Source organism: Callospermophilus lateralis, chromosome 6 (genome assembly GCF_048772815.1).
Source record: "Callospermophilus lateralis isolate mCalLat2 chromosome 6, mCalLat2.hap1, whole genome shotgun sequence".
Taxonomy (NCBI): domain Eukaryota; kingdom Metazoa; phylum Chordata; class Mammalia; order Rodentia; family Sciuridae; genus Callospermophilus; species Callospermophilus lateralis.
In genome coordinates, this window is record NC_135310.1 from 25783741 (window position 1) to 25803904 (window position 20164).

The following is a 20164-nucleotide window of genomic DNA, read 5'->3' on the forward strand; positions in this document are numbered from 1 at the left end:
TTTGATGGAATTACCATGCCTCCAATCACCTAAGTTGGAAAAATAGGAGTCATATGCCATTATCTCTGTCTTCTTTCGAACTGTCTTGAAGTCCTATTGATTATACTTCTCTATTTGTTCTCTGTATGCCCATGGCTGAGAACTTACACAGGCTGTTATTATCATTTGGATTACCAAAAGCCCTTGAATTTGTCTCACAATTAGAAGACCTCTCCTCCTCCAATTCATATACCCTCACATTCTGAATCTGCCTCCCTGCTTCTGTGGAAGTTCTTTTCAGATATAGCATCCCTCTCCACTTTTTACCTGACTTTAGTTCAGTTAACTACTAAGACATTGTTCAGGCATAATCTCTTACCATTAAAAATGCTGACTAATCTATCATCACTCCTCATGGGAATAGAAGCTCCAATAAGAAAAGGGTGTGTGGCATATTCATCTCTAGTATTTGGCTAATACAAAAAAAAAATGACATTAAAAAGGAAAAAAAATTTCTTGAACAAAAGAAAAAATACATAAAGATTTTAAAAACAGAAGCACAAGTGTATGTCCTGGCAGGTAGAGGTCTGCATCATGTCGAAAGCACAAAAATCCTCCTCATAATGTTGATACTATCCTCTCAAGGGAAGATTAACAGTTATGCTGAATGACTGGCTGAAATTATTTCTTAAAAGCTCACTGGAGAAGATAAATATGTGTAACTCTTCTTATTCTATGTCAAACTAGTTGAAGGAAAAAAAAAATGCATGTGCTCATTTGGATTAAAAAAAAGATCTGGGTTCCAACAATGGCTATATTAACTAGTTACTAGAACTTGGGAAAGTTATTTATTCTTTTTAAATACTTATTTCCCCAATAATAAGTAGGGATGATCAACCATGTCCCAAATTTAAGACGACTAACTTAGATAGTAAATATTTAGCATTGTGCCTAACATCAAGCAAGTACTCTATAAATCATATTATTATAAGTTATAAAGATACCTTTTATGTTGAAAATAGATTTTATAAAACTTACTATGCAGAAGTTCAGATGAAAGAGGTCATCAGATATCATTAGGATTTGTATAGGCAAAGAAAGAAAGAAAGAAAGAAAGGAGAAATAGTTTTCACTAAGGAGACAATGGTGCTTTCTGCTAACTACTATGGCTGTCATAACAAATTATATGGATGTCATGAAATGAACTGTGCACTTTCACTCAAATGGTGAAGCTCTGACCCCCTTGTGACTGTATTTGGAAATAGTCTTTAGGAGATAATTAAGATGAAATTAAATCATAAGAGTGAGGCCTTAGTCCCAAGGAACTGAGTCTTTTTAAGAGGATACAGAGAATAAGATAGAGACATTTTTCTTTCTTTGCCATAGCAAGAAAATGGCCATCTACAAGTGAGGAAGGGATCAGAAATTTATTCTATTGGATCTTAATCTGGGAATTCTAGTCCCTGGAATCACGAGAAAACAAATTATTATTACTTAAGCCAACCAGTCTACGGTATATTATAACAGAAGTTCAAATCAAGACAGTGAAAAGTGGAATGCTATTATAATAAGTAATTACAAATGTGATAGTAGCTTTGGAACTGGGTAATGGATAGTGGCTCTATTAGTTTTGAGGTCCATACTAAAAATAATGGATTGCTAAAGGCAACTCCAGCTGGACCAGTGGTGCATACCTATAATCCAGTTACTTGGAAATCCAGCAGGAGAATCACAAGTTTGAGGCCAGCCTGGGCAATTTACTGAGATCATGTCTCAAAAAAAAAAAAGTAGGGGGTTGTGGGGGCGGCTGGGAATGTATGTAGCTTAGTGGATCTATGTTACTCAGTGGCAAAATAATGGCCCCTTGGAGATTTAAATCCCCGTTCCACACCAAAAAACAAAACAAAAAACCAAAACCACACAATTCTGGTAAGGTTTTAGATGGAAATGAAGAAGTGATCCTTCTTACATAGTGGCAAAAATCTTGGCTAAATTGTATTCTAGTGATGAAACTGTATATTTGGCAGGGGAGATTTCTCAGCAAATACTGAAGGTGAAGCTTGGTTCTCCTTAGTACTTATAGTAAAATGTAGAGAGAGGGAAATTAAGAGGGATTTATTAGGCCAAGAGGAACCAGGACTTGGGAGACTTGGGGAAAATTCTTAGTTTATCCATATTGAAAAAATTAGAACGCTTGTTTTACAGAAAACACTATGGGTGTGGCTGAAGAACCATTTAATAAAGAAACTAGGGTGCAACTCATGGAATTGATCAGCTGTCTAAGCAGAAGCCAGGAATAAAAATGGAATTTTAGCAGTAAAAACATTGTCAGCTAGGACTAAAGTGGATTGAGAGAGACAAAATGAAGGAAGGCTGTCATCCTTCTTAGATCACATAGAACCTAACCATAAACTGCTCAGTTGTAAATATGTGTTCTTCTCTTTAAGGGTGGAGCTATCACCTCTATTTCAGTGTGCTAGATTGCTTCCATCCAGAGTCATAGGGACAGAGCCACTTGTCCTGGAGTCTTGTGAGCAAAACTTCAGGGATGAGATTACCACACCAGTGGGTCCAGAGGGTAAAACACTGAATTAAAGAGGATTATTTCTAAGTTTAAAACCTTAATGGAATTTGCCTTTGCTAGGTTTTAGATTTGCTTAAGACCTGTCCCTTGTTTTTCTTTCTGATTTCTCTTTTTTGGAATGGGAATATCTATTCTATCGATGACTGTCCCACTACTGTAGTTTTTGGAAACATATAACTTGTTTGGATTCATAGGTTCAAAGCTGGAGAATAATTCTGTCTTAGTATGAACTGTACCTAAAATCTCTCTTATTTATCTGATTCAGATTAACAGGTGAGACTGTGATGTTGGAATGAGTTAAGACTTGGGGCACAGTAAAGAATTACTGTATTTTTCATGTGGTAAAGACATTCCAAGGACCAGAATGCTGCAGACTGAAGTGTGTCACCCCAATTTTCATATAGTAAAGCCTGTCAACCCAATATTACTATCTGGAGAGAGTCTTCAGAACATATTAAAGTCAAAAAGGGATATAGATAGGGCCCTTATCTGACAGGACTGTGGCCTTATAAGAGGAAGAAGAATGGAAGAGGCTCTCTTTTTGGCATGGGGGGACACAGCAAGAACCATATGAAAGCCAAGAGAGAGTTCTTATCAGAAAGCCAATCCTGTTGGACCTTTGTCTTGGACTTTCTTGTCTCCAGAATGGTGAAAGTAAATTCCGTTTGTTTAAGTCATAAAGTCTGCAGGATTTTGTTATGGCAGCCCAAACACATTAATACAACAGAAGGTAGGTTTAGAAAATAAAGAAAGTGAAATATAGTGTTACCAGACAGTGGTGAGTCTTGCTGATTAGCTAAGAATCTCAATTTTTTTCTTGTGGTAAACTAGAAGTAATATACATGAGGCCTGGTATGATACATACCTGATTATAGTCAGTATTAACATAGAAAAGGAAGTATGTAAAACATTCTAAAATATTAATTGGAAAGTGAGAAAATCAGGACAACATACTTTAAATAATCAATTTCTACTGTAATGACGAATAACCCCAAAACTTAATTCAGAGTGGTCAGGACTCAGAACACTCAAGTTCTGGTTGTCTCCTTGTGCTTTTATGATCTCAGGCAGGCCACACATGACAATACCCAATTTCTTCTGTAAAACGGGAATTATATGAACTAGATCTTAGGAATTTTTGAGGACATGAAATAAAATATGTTAAAAATGATTTGCAAGTTTTATTGCACTGTAAGAATGTGAGGCATTTATTATATAAAATTACTAGAAGCAGCATTTTTTAAAGGATATTTTTCTAGTTTTTTGGGTTTTTAAAAATTGTTTTAGTTGTTGATAGATGTTTATTTCATTTATTTATATGTGGTGCTGAGAATCAATCACATGCCAGCAAGGGCACTACTGCTGAGCCCCAGCCCCAGTCCCAGTGAAGAAGCATTTTGTATGAAAAATTACTTTAAAAATTAGGCAAAAACAGATGGTAAAATATACTTCATAAATAGATAGGAACAAATTAACTTGAAATGCTATATGAAAGAAATGAATAGTAAAATAATTCACACTTAGGATTCATATGTAAAAGTATGATGTTTTCCACCATATTAAAATTCTTAATAATCTTTGAATAAACAAAACACAAAGATTTTCCCTAATTCCTATTTTAAAAAAATTCTTATAAGGTAATAATTTATATGTAGTGAAACTCATCCTTTGTGGGTAGTCTTAAAAGCTTATACAGTGTATAAATACCACCACAGCTATAATACAGGATATTCCCATCATCCCCTAAGTTTCCCGTGCTCCTTTGTAGTAAATCTCCTTCCCTATTCTCTGACTGCTCACTGATTTGATTCTAATCCTTATAGTATTGCCTTTTTCAGAACATTACATAAATGCAATCATATAATAGGTAGCTTATTGTGTTTGGCTTTTGAGATTTAGTTCACATTGTTGCGTACATCTGTTCACTACCTTTAACTGTTTAGTATTTGAGTGCAAGGATATGCTACAATTTTTTGACTCATTAAAACTGATGACATCTGGATTACATCTAGATTTTGATAATTACAGATAAAGTTCTTATAAACATTTACATATAGGTCTTTGTGTGAAAATACATTTGAATTACCCTTGGGCAGATAATTAGGAATGAGAATGCTAGGCCTATATGCTAAGTATATGTTTATTTTTTTATGAACGTACCAAACTTTTCCCCTTTTTTTTATGAGCAGTATATGGGAAATGCAGCTGTTCAGCATCCTTGTCAGTAATTCTATGAGTCTGTAAAACTTTAGCTCTAGGTTCCAGTAGGTGTGTTGGGAATCTTGTTTTGTTTTTGTTTTTCAGAATGAAGATTTCTGCATGTTTCTGTGTGCTTCTGTGACCCCCTACTCATTCTTCAAATGATTTGTAGAAATACTCAAGATAACTCATATTTTGCCAGTGGATACATACAACTCTGTACAAGTATGCACATTGTTATACTAAAGTGCAACTCAGGACTGAAAAATGGTAAGGACTATAAATATGAAGAAATAAGATTGGCTAAAAGAAGTAAAATACCACTTATTTTATCAGTGCACATTCATTTAGTGTGAATTGACTGAGGAAAAAAAATTCCATGGCAACAGATTTGCATGAAAAATTAATGCCAAAGAGCATCTTCAGTACCAGGGCAAGCTGGTTTCACAAAAGATTTCCAGGAAGCATTTACAGAGTAGAGAATTCAAAAGCTATTTAGTCTGTTCCAAAGCATAGAAAAAAACTAGAAATTTTCAAAATTTTATTTGAGAAGCATAATATTGACAACAAAAAGAAAACTGTAGACCAATTTTAGTTATAAATGCATTGCAAAATCCTCAATGATACAAGTGTAGGGAACTGAATCCATCAATAAAATTAAAACATCACAACCAAGTGGGATTTGTTGCATGGTGAAAACTCATTTAACATTAGGCAATCTTTGAAAAATTCTCTATAATAACATAAAACATAAGGAGATGAATCATATTAGAGGCCAACTAGCCAGTGGCTGGTTGCCTACTTTTGTAAAAAAGGTTTTACTGGAACACAACCATGCTAAGTTGTTTACATATTATCTATGGCTGTCTTAATACAATAGCAGTAGAGTCAAACAACTGTAACAAATCATAGTCCACAGTTTAAAATATTGTAACTGATCCTTTTTGAAAAATTTACTGACTCCTGCATTAGATCATTGTCACAGATGAAGATGTAACAAAACATAAGGAATCATTTGGAATTTTCTCAGTTTAGAGAACAAAATTGTTCTTTTTGGAATGGTCTTTTACCTAGAGGTCTAATCAATAGAAAAAAAAAAAAAGTGAAAAATGTTTTTCCTTTCTGTTCCATCATACATTATCTAAAAGGTCAAGTAAAATAAGACCTTCATTTTTTTTTCATAATTAAATTGTGTAAAACCCACTTACAATGTGATAAGATTTTGCTATCTGTATAAAGTTAAAAAATGACCTCTATAAAGATACACAAAAAACTAAATCTAATGTTTACTTATTTGAATTTTGGTAGGACTTAGGAATATGGGGCATGGTGTGGGGAGAATAAAGTTTCTTTGTACTTTTCACATACTCTGTAATTATTGAACCATGTATTACTTACCTACCATCCTCCCAAACTCCTGCATAATTCAAACATGTATACAAAAAATAATAATTAATTATTAATAATAATATTCTTTGTTGTCTGGAAACATTTTATAAATTATGAATGCATTGCTTTTCCTACACAGGAATAGAATTTGATTAAGATATAGGAGATAAGCTGGTGTGGTGGTGTACATCTGTAATCCCAGTGGCTCAGGAAGATTGCAAGTTCAAAGCCAAACCTCAGCAACTTAGCAAGGTCCTAAGCAAATAAGTGAGACCCTCTCTCAAAATATAAACAATGAAACAAAACAAAAAGGGTTGGGGTTGTGGCCCAGTGGTTAAGTACCCCTGGATTCAATCCCTGGAACCAAAAAACAAAAAAAAAAAAAAAAAAAAACAAAACAAAAGGTGTAGGAGATACTCAAGTCATTATGTGCACGTGTGAATACATATTATAGCAATTTGGCCTTAATCTCTCATTGTCCCCAAGTTTATGATTTTTATACTTGACTTTTAAGGATTTTGGACTTTATAAAAAAATTAAAACTGTATCATTTCTTCCTAGAAATTTTGAATAATGTTCTGAAAAATATTATCTCATTAAATAATTTCACTTAAACTATATAAATACATACCATTATCTTCTTCAATTCCAACAGGGCCCGCTTGAGGAGTCTCTCCATTCTTTAAACAATTATGGATATACGCTGCCTTCCACCTTGCATATTTTCTGTGTTTCACATTCTAAAAGAGAGTATTTTTATATTAATATTAGATAATGGCAAAAAAGTAAAAATACTAAGCATTTAAGATAACCTATATTATATTTCTGAGATAAAACCTATTTTTATGTCGCACAGCTCTGAAGTGTCTGGTGATCACCCCACCCAGTTGCTGATTCTATTAACCGTCTAGGGCTTGACAGACTCCATGTAAAGCTATCTTCATCAAAGAACATGCCCAGTTCTTCTATAAAGTGTCACATTTCAGAAAAAGTCTGCAGGGAAAATATGAGAGTTTTCTTCTAGCAAAATTTGCAACTCTTATGCACAACAGAGAAAGACACTAAATGGAATTTTTAAGATTAAACATAAAATAGAATAACAACAAATTAAATTATTTTCACTAAAAATCTGTGCAAATCTATGAAAACTAAGATGACACAGTTGTTAAAACATGCATTAGACTGAGAGCCAAGTAAACTTAACTTTTAACCTGTCATATGCTACCTAATATCTGAATGTCATTAACTCAATTCTAAGGGGAAAATGATGCCTCATTGTAGTACTGTGAGGGGAACTGAAAATATCACTTAAGAACTTGCTAGCTGCCTCTTTCCTAAATTCCATACATTAATTCCTGTCTTCTTCCAAGTCTGATTGTATTTTGTTTCACTTTACCAACAATGTTACCAAAAGAAACATCCACATTTAAAGTCTTCGCTTTTTTACCTTTCTGTTCACTCAGTGGGAAAGGGTTTGCTTGCTTTCTTTTCTGTTTAGTTCATGTTTCCTTGTCAGAGAATTTTAATGTGATGGTGCATTTTAATGACAGGGAGTCCACGTGTGAGCAGCCTGTATGTCACTAAACTGCTCTTGCTAACCTCACCAACAACCTACTTCACACTGGCAAATCTAATGGACATTTTCCAGGTTATCACCTAACCAAACCTATCAGCAGAATACTAGAATCTGGAACATTCCAATTGTTGAGAAATACTCTCTATTTTTGATTTTTTGACACTCTCTCCTGGGTTTTCTTTCTACTGTCTGTGTCTACTTATTGCTCTATCTAAACACCAAATAATCTGCAGTACCCTGTAGAAGCAGAGATTGCAAACTAGTGGTTCAGTCAATGCTGATTCCCACAGAATTTAAAGTATGAATTGTTTTCCATATTCTAGGAAAATTATGGAAATCCACATTTCTCTTTTTTTAAAAATGGGAGTTCTAAAAACACGGAGCCTGCCTTACTTGGTAATAATTACCTGAACTGAACTGTAAGTACAGTTCTCTTCAGTTGATGTATGCTCATTTATACTCATTCATTCTGGTTCTCTCCCCTGTTCCCCACCCCCTCCTTCCCTTAGTTCCTTGTTGCTTATCATCAGCTGCCACCTATTATTTCATACTGGGCTGCCTTTATTCATTACCTATCAGGTTTCTACAAGGTAAGAAAAAGGTACCCTCATATAGTCTATTTTCTTATCTCTCCACAGTCATTCCCATGGCTTTAAGTACTATGGACATCTTTATCACTCTTAAATGTCTGTACATAGCCTGAATTTGCTTCTGGCAAATATCCAACTATGTGACATCTCCAATTGCATGTTCATATACAACTAAATTTAATTTGTCTAAACTTTTCTCTTGATTCTCTCCCAAACTCTCCTACTTGCAGGGAACTTCATTCTCTTAAGTTCATACCCACCCACCTAATCCTATTTTCCCAGTTCCCTCATTTAGTCCACTAGGGATTCATTTGTTTTTGCTTTTGGAACAGACCCTGAATTGCTCTTAATCCCACTTTCTCTGCATTATTCCCCTAATCTGTCTCCTTACTTTCACCCTACTACTGCCCCCCATCTTCCTCACTCAGTACTCAGGCTGTGCCTTTATAAAATATAAATCCCTGCCTATCAATCTTCAATGGCTTTCCAATGCACTTAAGATAGAAAACAAACTTGTAACCTGGGCTACAGGAGTCTATTCTACATAGTTCTTAACTGTCCAGCCTACTCTAATGTGTATCCCATTCATTCAGTACCACCAGCCAGGAGGATACATTTTCTATCTGTGTACATGCCAAGGTCTACACCACCTCTTCTCCACCTGATTTCCTTTTTTTTCCCCCACATGTCAATTCACTCCTATCACTCCTACTCAACTCACCCCTTATACATAAGATCAAATGTTACTTCTCAAAAATATTTCCCTGACCATCCCAACTTAAAAACACTCAGTAATTCTATATCTTTTCTATAACAATATTTATTACAATTCATAATTATATACCTAACTGTATGTTTATAGAGTATTCTCCCCACAAACACACACTTAACATATTTTAGAAAACAAACTCAAAAAAGGCATAGTTCACGTCTATTATTTATTACAAGCACTTGACCTTGGTTTCAGCACATAGTAGCTGTTAAACAAATATACACATTTCCAACATATAATACTTTGATTTTAATGGAAGTTATTCTGTTCACTAAACATATTTATTACTTCTGTGTTAATGTAATAGATTATAATTTTTGTAGTAGGTAATGGAATATTGGGATTAGACAGTTCAATTAAGATTATTGATTTAAATGTATGAATTGCCAAGATCATTGTAATGTCATGTGTAGCTAATTAAAAAAATAAAATTTAAAAAGAGATTATTATACAGTTAGATAGAATAATTTGAAATTTCTAGTCTTTGACTGTTTTTGACCTACAGAATAGTATTATATGGTTCATGTTTTTCTTCCATTTCATTCTTTGGGAGTAAAGAGTAGGTACACTGAAGCACTGAACGTTTTTTTTCTTTAATTTTTCAAAATCCTGAACAACTGAATTCAAGTTCCACAGATGTTACATTATTTCAAATTTAAGATACTCCAGGTTTAGTTGTTCACTTGAATTCATTATTTGCAAACATTATTTTCCTTCTTTTGAAAGAAAAAATAAGATAGGCATAGTTCACTTCAAAATTTTTGTAGGCTCAATACATATTTGCTATTCTGAAGACCTTCAATTACCAATATGGGAAATATAAAATAAATCAATATGTTATTTCTGTTTGTAGGAAGCTACCTTTTTTTGGATGCAGAATTAAAACATCAAAGATTACTATATAATATAATTAAGTAGGAAATATTAAATTTGTTTCTTACAGTAAATGCATGTAAGAATTGAGTAAAATATTAAAAAACTGGATAAGTAATAAAGGAAACAACATTTTAGTTTGGCTTCCCAGGGTAAGCACGATGGGACAAAGTAGAAAGTAGTAGTCAGACTTCTCTGGGGAGAAGGAAAACCATGAGCAATGTCAGAAAGACAGCAATAAAGGAATTATTTCATTTGAAGATAAATCAATTTGCCATGGGTAGAAGATACATATTCAGGGCTGGTGGGATAAGTAAGATAAGTCCAAAATAAGACAAAATTTTGAATTAATACCTTGATAGTACTTTACAGGTTATAAAGCATTTCTGTACATTTTATTCTTATTTGGTCCTCATAATAACCTTGAAATATAGGCTAATCGTGTTTTAGTTCCATTAAGGCTTTGAGGCATTATAGGATTAGCTTAGATACTTTGGCACCCAAGGCCCTACACATTGTTGACACTGCTTCAGTCTTGGTTCCTGCTATTTCCATTAATTTCAGAAGGGATTGTTTATCATATGCCATCTTTTCCACATTACCTTCCCTTATCTAACATGATTTCCTTTTCAACCCACAGTCTCTTTCTCAAGTTTCAACCCAAATATTCATTCCCAATCAGCTTCCTGCTTTCCAGTAAGATAACATTTGTCATTTATTAAATCAGGCACTATGCTAAGTGTTGAGGATTACCAGGATCAATGAGTCAGGTATAACCATTAGTCCAATATGAAAGCCAGGAACTAACTGCCACGCCTAAAAATGATACCCATCTTATCTAAAGTTTGCTTTAGTCAGTCTTCCATTGCTATAACAAAATAACTAAGGTAATTAACTTATAAACAGAAAACTTTATTTTACTCCTTAGAGGCTCTACTCCATGACTGGTTCACCTGCTTGCTCTGGGCCTGCCTATGGTGAGACAGCACATAAGGATAGGAGTACACAGTAAAGCAAAACTATTCGCCTCATGGCTAGGCAGTGTGGGGTAAGGAGGGACCAGGAATTCCACAATTCCCTTCAAGGGCAGGGTTACAATTATATAAGTATCTCAAAAAGGCCCCACCTCCTAAGGGCTCTACTACCATCCTAGGGATCAAGCAATTAACACATGGACTTTTGGAGGTCTCTTATCCAAAACACAACAGTCCCATAATAGTTCTTCATCTTTTATCTCTTAGGGTTTTAAAAATCTCATCACTGTAGAGACAAGGAAATGCCATTAAAAAGTCAAATGATTTGCCCAAGGTTACAATAATTTAGTAGTCAAGCCAGACAATTCAGGACTTCCTTTGTAAGCTATGCACTTAGCAATTCAGATGGACATACATGAAATAAGGGAAAATGGGCTTTAACAGGTGTTTCAGCCAGCTTTTTTTTTTAACTGCCCAGACCAAAAGACCTGACAAGAATAATTAGAAGAGCTAAAGTTTATTTTGGAGCTCCGGGTTTCAGAGGTCTCAGTCCATAAAAGGTTGGTCCCAATCCTTGGGTCTCCAGTGAGGCAGAACATCCTGACAGAAAAGTGTGGTGGAAGAAAGTGACTCAAGGACATATCACTGAGAAGGGGGGGAGGAGGGATAAGAGAAAGGGAGAGAGAGCATATGTACAAGTGATGTGCCAGGGACCAAAGGCACACCCCTAATGACCTACCTCCTCTAGCCACACTCTTATCTGCTTTCAGTTATCACTCAGTTAATATCTATCAGGGGATTAATTTGCTGATCCTGTTAAGGCTCTCATAACTCAATCATTTCACTTCTAAATCTTTTTGCATTGTCTCACACATGAGCTTTTCGGGGACATCTCATATCTAAACTAACAAGTCAAGTACTTAATATGTTAAAGTAGGATATATCTTGAAAGATAAAAAGAGCTTCACTTTGAAAGTATATGAGTACATTGTTTTGGATAAGAGTGGTCCTAAAAATAAGACAAATCTTTCCCAATCTTGAATGCTTTAATCCTTTCTGAAGATCTAAGAGGGAAAATTGTACAATAATGACTTATAAAGTTGTCTTTTCACCTTAATAGTATATGAAGTTTAATAAAACATTAATAAGCTAGAAAGTGTTCATTTTAGTAAGCATAATTTAAAAAGTGTACCCAAAGCAGACAAAGCAATAGTTTTATATTACAGTTTACAAAATACCTTCAGTTGGACAAACAGGAGTGAATAATATTTAGCAGCAAATTCTGACAGTAGTAACTTCAAATTAATATAATCTAAAATACTGCTTTCTTTAAAAAAAAGAATGCTGGTATTGCAGAATATTTTATGAGAAAATTTTTAAGATGTCAATATTCTTGAAATCTGTTAACTCCTTTTAGTTGATTAGACATCCTTTTTGGGAAACAGAAGTTGCAAAGAAACCTTTTACGTTTGTCCCTGGCCTCTAAGTTTCTGTTTTGTAATTGGATAATGAGAACCACTGATAAATATAAATTTAAGCTACTAAAGTCAGTAGCAATATACAAAGTTTTCATTTAATCCTAATTCATCTGGTTGGACTTGATATTCCTAAGAATGACTGGTAGGAAAACACTAGCCATAGACTAGATCAGATGTTTTAAAACTCAGTACATTTAAGAATGACATGAGGATAAAATTAAGGCACATACATGAATGTACACACACTCACACACACACACTCTCTCTCCACAAAATTCCAACCCAATCTATAAAAAAATTTAAGATAAAATATTCTTCAGTAGTATACCAATGAACCATCTTAAAAGAGAATGTTTTGTAAGAGCTACCTCCAATTCTCCTTTTTCGATTTTCTCTTGAATCCAGCCTAGTCAAGTTTTTATCCCTACCACTCAATGCAACTGCTTTTGTCAAGGTGAGATTTCTTCTCTACTGCTAATCCAATGGTTAATGTCATGTTCCCCAATCCTATCAATATGAAAAGATGATCACTTTTACCTTGAACCTGGGGTTTCCTGGTTATCAAGGTCTTCTGGTTTTCCTTTTACCTTGTTAGAGTTCCTTCTGTCCTTTGTAAGGACCAAAGGCTAGGAGTGCCAGACTTCATTTCTTAGATTCTTAATCTTCTCCTCCTATACTTTATCTTAATGTTCTCATTCAACTTTATGGATTTAAATACCATCTCACATGTCAACTCCCAAATTTATGTCTTCTGTTCATACCTCTCTTCTAAACCTTAAATCTTATTATATCCAACTTGACATATTATTTCTACATTGGATAGCCTTCTTAAAGTTCCAAGCCAACTACTGATCTTCTGCCCCTAAATCTGCGACTCCACATGTTATAAATGACAACTCCATTCTTATTAGCAGTTCAACACAAACCCTGAGTCACTTTACTACTCAAATCTCTTCTGTCATCTCTATATTTGAAATAATCCTAAATTCAACTCCTTCTTGACATGACCTCTACTGTAAATTCTGGTCTGAGTAATCATTATCTCTTACTTGGATTATTTAATAATGTACTAACAGGCTTCTTTTTTTCCCCACCCTTGTCCACTATAGTGAAAGGAAAAATAGATTTTTTAAAAAATTTTCAGTACTGGGGATTGAACTCAGGGTCTCATGCATACTAGGCAAGTGCTCTACCACTGAGCTACATCTCCAGCCCTTGACTTGGTTTCAATTCCCCCTCCCCATCCTCATCTCCTGCCACTCTTCTTCTCCTTACTCTGGATTCAGGGACACTGTCCTCCTTGCTATTTCTTGAATAAGAACAGGCAGCCTATATTGTCTTGAAAACTTTGCACTTTCTCTGAGTACCTGTACCATTTATTCCCTCACTTCTTTCAAGGCATTGCTAAAATGTTGCCTTCTCAGTCAGGCCTTCCTCAGTCAACTTACTTAAAAATTAATTGATCTTTTTATTCCTACCTTGAATTCCTTGATGACACTTACCATAGGACAGAGTATACATTTTAATTATTTATTTATTATTATTATTATTTATTCATTGTCTCTCATAGGACTGTGATTCCCATAGGGCATGCATTTTGCCAATTTCTATATTGCTAGTGCCTGAACAGTGCTTGGTGCATTGAGCTTAACAAATATTCGGTGAATGAATAAATCGATAGGTAGGTTTTAAGTGTCCATATTTTTACTTAGTACACCAAATGATTCTGAAGCTATTTGGAAACCATACTATGAAAATCACTGAAACGAAACATAACTCTTTTTGCTAATTAATAAACAGGCATATCAAACTTGAGTTCATAGTTTTTAGACTTTTGATCATAGGGAAGATAATACATGTATATTCTTAAGTCCCTAAATTCTCCCAAGTATATCATACAAACAGATGGTCTACATAGCAATACTAGGATGTAATACAATGAGAAATGCTTGAAAAACAAGCATTAAACAAACATTACCATAATGAGTAATAACTCAATATACGAAGCATTTATAGTTACAAATTACATGTACTTCCTGAGATTCATTAATTTTTATAGTCTGATACTTTTTAAAGCACACAGAATTTCATAAAACAAGTTTTAAAAAAGGAGAACAAAACTGCACCCAAAAAACACATTTAAAATTGAATTCGAATACTTAAATTTAATTAGTCTTTTTATATTTGAATGTACATTCCAATTAGCCAAAAGATTTAGCTATTTAATCCTTTGTTTTCATTGAACTTATAAAAAAGTTTCAACAATAGTACAAGATATTCCCACGTAACTTTTAATTAGATTCTCCAACTGTTTACATCTGTCAATCTATTTATGTAGATGAAAACATAAAATACAAATGTGTATATACATTTTTTTTCCTGTACCATTGAAGAGTTAAGTTGAAGACACTGTATCCCCTTATCCTTTCACTGTACATTACTAAGCTCCAGGACAATCTAATACACAATGGTTATGAAAAAACTAATGTCTGATACACAGTTATAATAAATTCTGTCAACTGTCCCCAAAATGTTGTCTGTTATTATTAGCAGTTCAACACAAACCTTGAGTCACTTTACCACTCAAATCTCTTCTGTCATCTCTATATTTGAAATAATCCTAAATTCAACTCCTTCTTGACATGACCTCTACTGTAAACCTCTACGTGGGTTCTGTCCCAAGTTTAGATCTAAGGAGCATGCATTATTTAGTTGTCATGTTCATTTAGACTTCAATCTGGACTACCATTTGTTAGTTTTTCTTGACCTTGACATTAACCTAGTTGTATAATGTCTGCTGACTTGGATTTGTCTGATATTTCTTCATGATTATATTCTCATTGTGCATTTTGGTCCATTACCATGAAAGTGATGTTTTTCCTTTTCAGTTGATTTTATGAGGCACATGATGTGGTTTGTCCAATACTGGTGGTGGCAGGTTTGATGACCTGGTTAGAGATGTATATGACAAAATTTTTCCTCTTTGATAAGCAACTTGAAGGAAATAGTCATTGGACTCTATGGTAAAGACCCTTGTTTTTGTTCTATCATTTTTCTTTGCATTGTATTTGTTAGTATGAACCCACAGACTCTTACTTAATGGGTTATTATTCATTACTATCATTCTTCATGCTAAATTGTTCATGACATGGACAGTGGGAACTCATTTGAGTAGTTGCTGGGCCCCTGATTATGACCATACTTGCTTACTTTCTGGCACAAGAAAGTTCAGTTGTCTAGTGCTTTCTCTGACCCAACTAGAGATTTAGTCATTTGTATAGGACTCTTGTTTCCTGTTATAGAAGACTGGTATTTAAAGCCATATTCATGTACTAGGGGTAATTATTGCTACTGCTGCAACAATGCTTCTAGGTCTTTTCAGTATAGAGATTAAAAAAAAAACTTCTATACAGACTTATTTTTCTAATATATTCAAAAGCATGATTTAATATAATTCTTCCAATTCTAACCAAATGCCACAACACAATTTAGTCATCTCCCATTCTTGTCTGAAAATGAGAAACCTGTCTCCTTCAATATATTCATTTACTCAATCCTTGAGTACAGAGGAAGTAGGTTTAGAATTCCTTACCTTATCAAGATAAACCAAATTTATGGAGAGTTACTGTTAACTTTATTTGCAGGAAAACTGATATGTCTTGATATGTATAAATCTTAAAGTGTACGAGTTGATGTTTTGTGCCTGTGTAAACCATACTGCTATCAATATACAACACTTCTAGTTCCCCAGAAAGTTCCTTTCCAGAATTTCAATTTCCTTTAAATTTTAAGTTCCTTTCCTTTCAATTTCCTTTGCTGCAAAAAAACCTAAAACTATTTTCTATTTTTATTTTTTTTTAGTTACAATTTGTAATAGTACTTGATAAGAAGGGAATCACAGAAACTGTATTGACTATTCTTTTACTCAGTATGTCTGCAAGATTCATCCATGTAGACTATACTAGTAGTCAGTTCCTTTTTGTGTCTAAGTAATAGCACAATTTGTTTATCAATTCCCCTGTTGGTAGACATCTGGGTTGTTTCCAGCTTTGGGCTATTATGAATAAATTTCCTATGAGCACTCCTGAACAAGTCTTTTTCTGGACATATGTTTTCATTTCTCTTGGATAAATACCAGAAAAGGAATTGCTGGGTAAAAGGGTGGGAGCATGTTTAACTTTACAAAAATCTGCCAAATCTTTTCCCAAAGTAGTTATAACATCTAATATTTCCACCAAGCAATGTATGAAAGCTCTTATTTTTCCACATTCTGGAAAACATCTGATGTGGCTGGTTGGTATTTATTCATTTTAGTTAATATTACTAATTTTTAAATATATTTAGTCTATCAATGACTGAGGAGCATGTTAAAATCTCCACATATGATTATGAATTCTATATTTTACTTGTCAATTTTTATTTCATAGAATTTGAAGCTCTCATTATTAGGTGCATAGACATTTGTAACTATAATGTTTTTCTTATGAACTAGCCCTTTTATTATTGTGGAATATCCCATTTCACTTCCAGTAACATCTTAAAATTTACTTTACCTAATATTGTCACTTGTGATTTTGTTTACCTAGAATCTGTATTTGATGTCTTTCCCATGTTCTCATTTTCAAAATGCTTGTCTCTGTACTTGTTTCTTGTAAACAGCATATAGTTAAGGCTTGCTGCTTTCATCCAGACTGAAATTTTCTACTTTTATAATGAAGTGTTAGTTCATTTGCACTTATAGCACATATTAACATAGTTGTATTTAGGCCTGACTAGTTGTTTTGTATTGATTCCATTTGTTTTTGTTTCCCTTTCTTTCCCTTCTTCTGGGTTTAACGATTCTATTTACATACACACACACACACACACACACACACACGCATACACACATGCACACACACAAAGACATGCACACACATACAAATAAACATATATAAAATGTAGAGTTATAAAATTTTTACATAGTTATATATCTTTTAAAGAAATAAAGAAAGTATATAGTTTTTTTTACATTTCCACACATCACCATGCCTAATATTCATTCCTTCCTGTAAACTGAAGTTTTCATTTGGTATAATTTTTCTTCTGCCTGAAAAACTTATAGCTGTTGTTTACATGTTTAGTACTCATCTGTTATCAATAAATCAATGTTTACTTTAATCTTCATTTTTTGAAGTATATCACTGCTATAGATAGAATCTTGAGTTTATAGGCCTTTATTTTTTCTGTCGCCACTTTAAAAAGTTCATTATTATCTTCTGCTCTCTACTTTTTTCAAGACTTTCCTTGGTTTGACTAAGATGCTCATAGGTGTAAATTTTTTCTTTTAAAAGTAATTAATTAATTAATTTTCTTTCCCCTCCCTTTTTTAAAAAGTCCTCCCTGCTTTTTTAAATCCCTCTGCTTTTATTGGTATAGGTGTGATTTTCTTTATGTTTATCTTATCTAGTATGTACTGAACTTTTGGAGACTGTAACTGATTTTCCATACAATCTGGAAAATCTATGGTCTTTATTAAAGTATCTTTTCCTTTTCATTTTCCTTATACTGCATCTTTTGTGGAACTCCAAATGTGCATTTTAGATTTCCAAATATAGTGGCAATGATACATAATGCTTAGGTATTTCTGCATAAGTTCATTTAAATATAGAATAAATACATAAGATTGATTAGGGTAGTTTCTGTTGAAATTCTCATCTATTTGTTGATATCTCTAAATACATTTTACAAGAACATTATTAAACAGGGTTATTACTCTTTATTATATTAATTATTCCTTATTATATAGTAAAAATATGGTTCAGACTCAGGTTACAAGCCAAAATAATTTTAGATTCTGGAACATTTCAGAATATCATATTAGCATACTCAAATGGTAAAGTCTATGCAGTTATTCCAAAATGCCAAAATCTTGGAAATCTAAAAAACTTCAGGTCCTAAGCATTTTGAATAATGGATACTTAACCTGTAACACAGAGACTGTATTTAAAAAATTCACAGCAAATTAGGCTCATATTTTCTGTCTTTCTAAATTTTAATTTTTCTAATAATCCATTTATTCTTTACATTTTATAAAAACAATCACTCTGAAAAGGATTGGGAATTAAAAAGTAAAAATTTAAAAAAGTCTTATTTGTAAATTTTATCATAGAGTGTTTGAGGAACATTATTCTGGACTATAGTACCTGGGACATAGTACTCATATTTTCATGACCCTCCATTTTCTCAGTATAATTCAGAGATGTGAAAGGTGGAACATGATGTATGTGAAATGTGTCAGTACAGTGCCAGGCAAATGGCAGGTGCTGCACATGGTCCCTTCCTTTCACTTCATTAGTCAACCAAGTAGCATCATAGTTATTTTACTTCTCTACATTAGAATATAAGCTCTGTGAAGGTACAAAAATATATTTCATTAATCTGATCCTCCCAAATTAATAGAAACAACAAATAAGGACAATATTATCTTTTACCTGCAATTTCATATTTTTTCTAAATAAGCAGTATGAAACTTTAACCTAAGATTATGATAGTAAAAAGGTAAAATGTTACCCATTCCTCAAATATTGTTGGTAGTGAGATAAATCTAAAATATAATAAAAGGAAGCCCATGAACAATACTGATGCAGATTACATAAAATACCATTATAGAAGAAAAACAATTGTATTTTGAAGATCCCTTGCTCTAAGATATAAAATGTTTTTAAAAAAGTAATATATACTCTGGTGTTTCTATTCCTCAAATTGGGACACTGACTCAAAGAGAGCCACAGGAATACTAAAGGTTTATATAGCAAGAAATTTAATTAAAATGCTGAAAAAGAAATGATATAAGTTAAATGTATATATTTAAAACAGAGGTAAGAGAGTTGAGAAAGAAATAGGGGCAGATCAATTATACTTTAAAAACTAACAACAAATGAGTTGAAGACTAAGGAAAATATACACTTATTTAGTTTTGTATGAGTAATAATATGAAGAGGAAAAAAAAATACCAGGAAATGGACCAAGAAAAATTTGGTGAGTAAATGAGATTTATTAATTTTGAGGAGAATTAGGAAAGAAATTCTGTGTACAAAAGTCTAAATATTTTGATCTACAGATAGAAAAATAAAAGGCTGACTATAGCAATGTTTGAAACATCAAGTAATCAGTCACTTCTTTAATCTGATATTTTACTCAGTGTATAAATTTATACTTAATGTTTCAGAAGGAAAAGAAGAAAGTGAGACATTCTGAATTATAATATAAAAAAAGTCAGTATAGTTACAATGTAATATAAGTAACTCTAAATAAAGGGTAAAGAATTGAGAAAATGGACAAATTCATACTCAGGCTAGTTAAGACTTGAAGAGAACGTAAAACGTAGGCAAAGCAGGCTAAAAATGCATTTTCCAAATGAAAACTGACAGGATGGTGAGCAGACAAGTCCGACAAATAAAAATTAGGACAGGTAAGTAGTATAAGTCAGGTACAGAAAACTATGATAGAAAGCCTGGAAATCTAGCAGGACAGCCTAGACTTGCAGTGCCAGGAAACAAAAGTCCCTGAACATTCTTTAATAAAACAATGACAGAAGAGAACGGACTGTGAAGAAACAGAGCTCAAAATAGGAAGATAAATAAACTAGGTAAATTACACTATTTCAGCTTGTGATCCAGTGACTTTTATGCAAAGTGCTGAAATTTCAATTAAAAACCTAACTGGAAGACTCACAAACATTATGCTACAAATATCCTACAAAAGGCTT

At 33.3% G+C, this 20164-nt stretch overlaps 1 protein-coding gene across 1 annotated transcript in view; it reads right to left on the reverse strand.

Moving 5' to 3' along the window:
• Positions 1-20164, reverse strand: part of Vta1 (vesicle trafficking 1) — a 67322-nt gene that overhangs the window by 19654 nt on the left and 27504 nt on the right. The window contains exon 5 of the mRNA XM_076858194.2: positions 6783-6891. Within this exon, the coding sequence (XP_076714309.1) occupies positions 6783-6891 (109 nt within the window). The remainder of the gene's footprint in view (positions 1-6782; positions 6892-20164) is intronic.